We start from the raw sequence: 9,016 nt of genomic DNA, 5'->3' as shown, positions 1-9,016 counted from the left end.
CGAGATCAGATCTCCGTGCAGGTTGGGTAGTTCGTAAACAAAGCGCCTACCTTGGTTGGTGCAGGTGGGCCAGTGAGACAAAGGAGGTCTCGCCTGCCTACTTGCCCTGAGGGTTTGCCCCCAGCGCCAGACAGACTGAGCTGGATGGTGTTATGTGCCCAAAGAGGAAAGGGGACAGAAGGAAGAAGGGTTCTGGATGCAAGCTGAGTGGGACAAGAAGAGAGAGGCAGTATGGGGAAGTAGAGCCCCTGCAGGGAGCCCGGGGATTATAGGGAGGGGATGAGGAACTTCAGAGTTCCCTGTCCAGGGCTGCTTCCACTGCCACTGGTCACAAACTCACCGCCCTGCTGTCTCTCCTGGTGCCGAGATCAGATCTCGGTGCAGGTTGGGTAGTTCGTAAACAAAGCGCCTACCTTGGTTGGTGCAGGCGGGCCAGTGAGACAAAGGAGGTCTCGCCTGCCTACTTGCCCTGAGGGTTTGCCCCCAGTGCCAGACAGACTGAGCTGGATGGAGTTATGTGCCCAAAGAGGAAAGGGGACAGAAGGAAGAAGGGTTCTGGATGCAAGCTGGGTGGGACAAGAAGAGAGAGGAAGTATGGGGGGGTAGAGCCCCTGCAGGGAGCCCGGGGAGTATAGGGAGGGGGATGAGGAACTTCAGAGTTCCCTGTCCAGGGCTGCTTCCGCCGCCACTGGTCACAAACTCACCGCCCTGCTGTCTCTCCTGGTGCCGAGATCAGATCTCCGTGCAGGTTGGGTAGTTCGTAAACAAAGCGCCTACCTTGGTTGGTGCAGGTGGGCCAGTGAGACAAAGGAGGTCTCGCCTGCCTACTTGCCCTGAGGGTTTGCCCCCAGCGCCAGACAGACTGAGCTGGATGGTGTTATGTGCCCAAAGAGGAAAGGGGACAGAAGGAAGAAGGGTTCTGGATGCAAGCTGGGTGGGACAAGAAGAGGTGGGTAGAAATTTTTAAGAATTTTTTTTTAAGAATTTTTGATTTTGTTTGGTTTGGTTTTGCTCTCTCTCTCTGTCTCTCGCTCTCTCTTTCTCTCGTTCTGTGTGTGTGTATATGTTTCTGTGATGTTGATATTGTTTTAATCCTACTTTTTAAATCTTATCTTGTTTTCCTTTGTTTTGTTTTGTTTTGCTTATGTGTTTGCTTCCTACAGAGAGAAAGAACTGGATGGTGGGGATGTTGGAAGGATTTAGGAGAAGTTAGAAGTTGGAAGATGGGACTCAGCAATTAGAATATATTGTATGAAAATTTATTTTAAAATATACAAAAAGCCAATTAAAACTGAATAAAACAAATACGAAAATTTAAACATGTAAAAAAATTAATAAAGACTCTTAAGTGTGTGAGCATGGAAACATCACATTTTAAACACAGCAGGTGCAGGTCAGTAGAAAAGTCAATATTAAATCAGAGAGGATACAGAGTCAGCCTCCACATCAACATCATGTTTTTACTAGCGATTCTTGGCACCTTAGTGCCCCCTTCTGGTTCTGAAATCCCCTGCAGGTTTGTTTGTCATGGTTTACACTGAAATTGTACAGTGTCCCTTGGGCAGCAACATATCCCTGTAACTTCCATGCTAACAGAGCTCAGCTTCAGGGAGAAATCTCTCTGGTTTTTAGGAGATGCTGATTGAGAGACTGGTTTTAAATTATGCCTCTATGATAGTCAATGTTCCTCTCAATGCCAGGCTTCTCTTGTGTGGATCAAGCACTAGCAATTCCTGCTTGTAATACATAACAAAAGGACATAACTGGGTCTTTACAGCTTTCATCTGGCTACAACTGTGGTAGAGAAGCTAAATTAATCTTGATCTCATATGTAGCCCTCCATGTGTCCATGTATGAATTCCTGAAACACTTAGATAGATGAGTCAAATGAAAGAGGAGGACTAAGAGTGCTGCAGACTCCTGGGTATAAGAAACGGCTGGGTAAGAAGAGTGAGAAGTAAGAAGTATAAAACTCAGACAGACTAACTCCTATGTATGAATTCCTGAAACACTTAGATAGATGAGTCAAATGAAAGAGGAGGACTAAGAGTGCTGCAGACTCCTGGGTATAAGAAACGGCTGGGTAAGAAGAGTGAGAAGTAAGAAGTATAAAACTCAGACAGACTAACTCCTATGAGAGACAAATATATATTGATATTCTTAAAAGTGTTTCTATAAGAGAGAGAGAGAGAGAGAGAGAGAGAGAGAGAGAGAGAGAGAGAGAGAGAGAGAGAGAAGGATGAAGGAAGAAATGGAAGGAAGGAACAGAGGAAGGATGGGAAGGAAGGAAGGAAGGAAGGAAGGAAGGAAGGAAGGAAGGAGGGAAGGAAGGTGGAAAGTGAAAAAGAAAGAGAAGGGAAGGAAGAAATGAAGTAAGAAAATAATATTAATGTTCAAGAACAAATTTTGTCAAATTTTGGTAAAAAGACCAGTCCTTGGTTTCTAGACCATGGAAATTAAGACTTACAAGTGGAAGAAAAGCAGTAAAAAACATATAAACTATTGCTAAACTAAACATGGTCCTAAAAAATGTATTTATTCAAGTCATTTCTTTGTGGGGATTTATTCAACAAACTCTGCCTATACAAGCAGAGACAGATCTCCCTGACAATGTTTCTAAAGAAATTTCTCCTTTTAAGAGATATGTAAGTGTTAAGACCTGTTTCTGTAGAATCCCCTTCTAAACCTCCTTCACTAAAGCATGGAGATTTATTTGTCCTGTTAAATAATGATTTGGAAACAACTGAAGACACTTCTAAAGAGTTTTTACATCCTCATGATGCCTCTAATTTAGAGAAAAAGCTGCAAAATGTCATAATTAAGATTGGCCTCCACCTTATAATACATCATCTGTTCCTCTTATAAAATAAGGGGGAGGGTTTTTTTTGTTAAGGTTTTTAAGCTATCAGGTTTATTTCAAATATAAAACACAGTTTTGTTTTTCCCTCAGAAAATTCGAAGATACATACTACTTCCTATAATCAAGAAATGAGTATCAGGCAAGCACTTTTTTTTTCTAATCAACATCTTAAAAACATTAATTAAAAACTTCAAATCATAATTATAGGATTTTCTTACTCTCACCTACCTAAGAGATTTATACTTAGCATTAGCATTATGTGTCCTTGTTAACATAAAATTGTCAAATGTCAGCAAAATTCTACTGCTACTATCAACCATCAGTGTGGAAATATATCCTAAATAGTATTTAGATGCTACAATTCTTACACAATCTAAAAGCTTTATCAACTCTTCACAATTTGTGGATAGTTTTATAATTTTTAAAATATTTTAAGACTGTTATAAAAATCTTCCATTATTTTCTGCAATAATAACTTTTTCTTCAAATAATAATTGTTGTAAGAAGAATAATTTATTGTATATCACATAGAAAATCCTTAAAGAATGCATAGATAGATGAGCTTTTTTATTTTTTTATTTTATTTTTATTCTTTTTTAATTAAAATTTCCACCTGCTCCCCGTTTCCCATTTCCCACCCCTAGAGGAAAATGAAAGAGAAATAAGTAAGTAGAATTATTCCACGTGTTGGGATTAAGATAAGAGTGGGAGAATCACCTTTTAGAATTTAACAAGAAAGTATCTTAAAAGAGTGTCATCAAATATCTGTTCTATGGGCAGTGACAGAAATGCCTCAGAGTCCTGAACTACGAAGCTTAAAACTCTCTGAATATTGTAAATCTGCTTTCCCATCTACCAAGACTATTAGTGCACCATAATTTTTTTCTTAACTACTTAACTGTACTTCTGTCCCTAGTCTATCTGTTCCAACAGGTTTCAGATCAACCACAGATAGCTCCATCAAATGCAACATCAACACTAGCTGTTTCCTCAGAGTCTATATCCTGGTCCAGCATCACAGACTAAACATCCCTAGTCTCAGGTGGTCCTACAGAGCATGAACAATGAGAGAAATAACCTGCACTTATTGGACTTAGCCAATATTGCACCTTTTTTTGTTCCCCACTGCAATGCCCTAATTTCAGCAGGAAGTAGGGAGATAATAAATTGTACCTTGTCATTCATTTATTATCAACAAAAATCTACAGAATCAATTTCTTAACCTAGCACATATGGATGAACCTATTTAACATGTGCTATAAAAGAAATTACTAATGTTCTTAGTAGGGCTAAGTGACTTAATTCTGCCTTATTTAGGCAGTACTATACTTATTACTACTATAAGAACTTTTGTATGTACAACTGCCTTAGTATAACAGGTTCATACTATAGAGGATGTTAATTAGCTCTCAAAATATGTTATCCAAAAATTCCTGTAAATCTCGAAGACAGGGCCCTTCAGGATCATATAAATGCTTTGGAGGAAGATGTTCTTATACAGGAAATCAGTTGCATAATATTAATCTTAGACTTAATGTTGAGTGTCATTCAACCCTTAAATGGATTTGTGTGACCGCTCTTCCATATAGTGACATAGAATATGATTAGGGTCAATTTCAGGCCCCATTATAAGGTTGTTGGAATAATTCTGCTTTATCTATGGACATTGGTTTTTCCCTTCACCAGAAAATCTCTGACAGGCTCACTATGTGCCAAAATAGGGCTCTCTTTTCTTCCTTCATTGTCTAAGGTGATATTTAGTAGATATTTCAAGAATGAATGGTGAGCTGTGCCTCAGTTGATTTCCAGATCTCCATGAAACCTAATCTTTTCCTTGGTGTTGTTGGATATAGCTCTAGCAATGAATGCTGAAGATGAAGTGAGTTGATAGATAGCACAAATGACTAATGGATTTCACAAGTACTCAGCCATTCGAAAACTGAAACACATGGTAGAACAAAAATGAACACCAGGTTGATATCCAATGGCCTGTGAGAGGTAATGACGTATCAGTATAATTATATATTCTATAAAGGTTTGAGACTCTGGGGCAGGTTACTGAGACTGAGAAAGAAGTGAAATGGGACTAGGGAATAATGTATGTTCTCAGAACCTGCCTCAATTAACATGTACATATATTGATTTGATTAATGATTTTATGAAAAGTAATTTAATCATACTTTTTGCTAACTTACAGGAAGTATATTCATATGCAGATCATTTTGACACATATCTAATTTTATAAGGAACTAGAACTTCTGCAGGACCACACAACCAGAGTTAACTCTAAACCTGAAGTCATGTAACATTGGAGACTCTGAAGGACTTTTCTTTCTCCAGCAATTATTATTTGGACGTTACAGCTCAAATTCATATTATAGTTTATTAAAAACTAGCTCCAATATGTCCCATTCTCTTAGAATCCAGAGATGGATATTATTTACCTTACTTCACAGCTCTCATTTTTATTGTTTAATTAATGAAGAAACATTTCAATAAATGTGGCCATTGGTGAAGAGATTGTGAAAGTATGGTGAACACTAGTCATCCTAAATCAGCATACCATTATTCACAGAAATAACTTTGAAAAGTTGTTACAAAAATGTGAGAGACAAAGCAACATTCAGAATGTCTGTTTCTGTGAATGTCTTAAGGCTTATCTTCTCTGTCATGTCAGTCCCAGGGCAGCTTCCTGCTCCTCAGGGTTTCTGACACACTCAGGATGTGGTTGCAACACTGTGTCTTGCACAGTAATAGACGGCAGAGTCCTCAGATGTCAGGCTGCTGAGCTCCATGTAGGCTGTGCTGGAGGATTTGTCTGCAGTCAGTGTGGCCTTGCCCTGGAACTTCTGATTGTATTTAGTGTCACCATCTCCAGGATAAATCCATCCAATCCACTCCAGGCCCTGTCCAGGCCTCTGCTTCACCCAGTGCATAAAGTTGTTAGTGAAAGTATAGCCTGAAGCCTTGCAAGACAACTTCACTGAGGTGCCAGGTTTCCCCAGTTCAGGCCCTGACTGATGCAGCTGTACCTGGGAGTAGACACCTGAGAAGAAATAGAGTAAATTGTTAGAGACCTTGTCACCTCAGTTCCTGTCTTCTCCTCAGGTTTGGAATTAGAAATTCCTTACCTGTAGTTACTGACACAAGGAAGAGAATGATACAACTCCATCCCATGGTGTGGACCTTGTGTGCTCAGTGACTGTGGAGAAGACACTGATCATATGTTGTTGGGTGTGGACATTCCTGTATTTACCATAAGAGACTCAGGCAATTTGCATATTCAAGAACAGGGGACTTCTTAAATAAGCACCTTGTCCTGTTTGAGAAGGTGGTGGAGGACACTTGAGTCAAGCAAAAGGATGATGAAATTCAAGTCCTAATCCTGTGTGAGGAAATGCATCTCATATCATTCCCTCAGCTCTGTAGATGCTGTGGGTGTAACAATAAGGTCCTAAGCTCTCAATAGATTTCTGGCCTGAGGCAGTTCCTCCACTTTGTGACAAGGTTGTCTGATTGATTTACAGAAGGAGGTTGTGATGATAATGGTGGTGACTGGAAATTTCAAAACTTATTAAATTTTGAGAAATTACAGCCTCATTTCACATCATTAATATTTACCATAATAAGTTTCATAGAAAAACTGACTGAAATAACCTAAAAAAACCATACCTCAGAAATATTTGCACATTGATGTTTAATGTGGTACTATCTGCCATAACTTATGGAAATAAACTTCATGTCTGTCAGCAGAAGATTGCACCCAGAAGACATGTCTGTATGTTTGACACAACAGGACTAGGTCATCTGAAGAATAAGGAACTTATATCATCTTTAGGAAATCAATGTAACTGGAGATAACTGCATTAATTAAAATAATCTCTGAAAAACATATAATACACGAAACTCTAATTAGCTTTTTTTGGAGATAAATCATTTTATTTTGTTTTTAAATTTATTTTCATAAAATATTTTTTGAAATTAAAATATACCTACATCATTTCCTCCTTAACCTTTCTTGCTTCTAACCCACCCATGCACCCTTCCTTGTTCTCTTTCAAATTCATGATCTACAGTTCTTTGACTGTTTATATATATATGCATATATTCAAAAATACATAAATGAAACCTGATCTGTTTGATATTACTTGTAAATATACGATTTCATTTATAAAGAACATTTAAAGTACATTTTAAAAGGCTTTTAACTTCAGACATATCTTTAAAGAACAAGGCCCAGATGTTGTAAACAATCTATTTCTTACCAAAGAGGTTATGATAAAACTAGATCTAGACTTTTAAAGGGATTTGTGATGGTGTTTCCTGTTGCACATGGAAAGCTACAACACCTGTGGTTCACTGTAAATGGCAGTAGAGTATAGAAGGGCAGTAGAGTATAGAAGATAAAGAAATACAGAGCGTCTAAGCCACAGCCAGTTTCCAGTGGTCTCTGGACGATTGATTCACACTCTGTGTTATGTTTTGAATCTCATCACAGGCCGGCTTTTCTATTTTTTTTTTTTTGGAAAAGACATAATTTACATATTTAAAATAACAGTATTGATATTTCAATGTGAAAAGTTAGTAAATACTTCAAAAATAAAGCAATATTATTATATCATAAACATGCACTACATTTAATGTAAGAAGAATTCTGTTTTTAATTGAAAATCAAAAGCCAATAAATTGCAAACTATCATTGAAAACAAAAAGTATGTTTAAAATAATTAGCCTGTAGTTCATCATCTCAATTCTCTAAATGATATTTCTGTGGTGAATGTTAGTAACCATTAAGATACCAATATAAGATCTGGCATTTTCATCTTAGCTTTTTCATATCTATCTCAGGAAATTTTTTTATTTATTTTTATTTTTTTTAATTAAAATTTCCACCTGCTCCCCGTTTCCCATTTCCCTCCCCCTCCTCCCACATATTGCCCTCTCCCCTTCTCCCCTCCCCCTATCCCCACTCCTTTCTCCTCCCCCCACTCCATTCCCCCTCCCTCTCAATACTGAAGAGCAGTCCAAATTCCCTGCTCTGCCGGAAGACCAAGGTCCTCCCACTTCTATCTAGGTCCAGGAAGGTGAGCATCCAAACAGGCTAAGCTCCCACAAAGCCAGTTCATGTATTAGGAACGAAACCTAGTGCCATTGTCCTTGGCTTCTCATCAGCCTTCATTGTCCGCCATGTTCAGAGAGTCCAGTTTCAACCCATGCTTATTCAGTCCCAGTCCAGCTGGCCTTGGTGGGCTCCCAATAGATCAGTTCCACTGTCACAGTGGGTGGGTGCACCCCTCGTGGTCCTGATTTCCTTGCTCATGTTCTCCCTCCTTCTGCTCCTCATTTGGACCTTAAGAGCTCAGACCATTGCTCCAAATTGGGTCTCTGTCTCTGTCTCGATCCATCGCCAGATGAAGATTCTAAGGTGATATGCAAGATATTCATCAGTATAGGATAGGGTCATTTCAGGTTCCCTCTCCTCAGTTGCACAAGGTACCAGCTGGGGACATCTCCCTGGACACCTGCGAGCCCCTCTAGAGTCAAGTCTCTTGCCAACCCTAAGATGGCTCCCTTAGTTAGGATATATATTTCGCTGCTCCTGTATCCACCCTTCCTATATCCCAACCATTCCATTTTCCCAAGCTCATCCCATCTTCCCCTTCTCACGTTTCTCACCCCCTTAGCCCCATGCCACCTCACCTGCAAGTTCCCAGTTTTTTTTTTTTTCAAATTTTAACTTTTGCATTTATTTGTGGAAGCTATTAAGTTTGGAAAGCTTTTTAAGATATGGATTTACCACATGGTGCATTATAATAATAAATTTGATATTGAACATTTGCTGAAACAATAATATAGGCATCTTAATAGCATCATATAAAAAGCCATATATAAAATCATAGGCATATCACATTTAGAAGAAAATTAAAAGCAGTTTAAAATATTTATAATAGGCAGATACTTTTGAAAATTTATGTTCAGATTTGGAATAAAATATTTAGAGTGGAAAAAATGACATTGAGTCTACCAAATCTCTTATTAATATGGTATTAGAGAAAAATAAGCTATATCTTTATTTACCAAAATATAGTTGACAGAAATGTCATTATGTTACCACTTGTAAAAGCATTTTATGTACTTCTTTCATTATGATAATTT

The 9,016-nt window shown here is 38.4% G+C and overlaps 1 gene segment (V, D, J or C); it reads right to left on the bottom strand.

Annotated features, from left to right (window-relative positions):
- Nucleotides 1–5,577: 5,577 nt before the first annotated feature.
- LOC130882731 (Ig heavy chain V region 102-like) lies at nt 5,578–6,037 on the bottom strand. The segment is given in 2 exon segments: nt 5,578–5,906; nt 5,992–6,037. Coding segments are annotated over 2 exon segments (375 nt in total).
- Nucleotides 6,038–9,016: the final 2,979 nt, after the last annotated feature.

The sequence above is a fragment of the Chionomys nivalis genome, chromosome 10 (assembly GCF_950005125.1).
Source record: "Chionomys nivalis chromosome 10, mChiNiv1.1, whole genome shotgun sequence".
NCBI classification, from domain to species: Eukaryota; Metazoa; Chordata; class Mammalia; order Rodentia; family Cricetidae; genus Chionomys; species Chionomys nivalis.
Note: the sequence above shows the minus strand (reverse complement) of the source record. Positions and strands in the feature narration are given on the sequence as shown.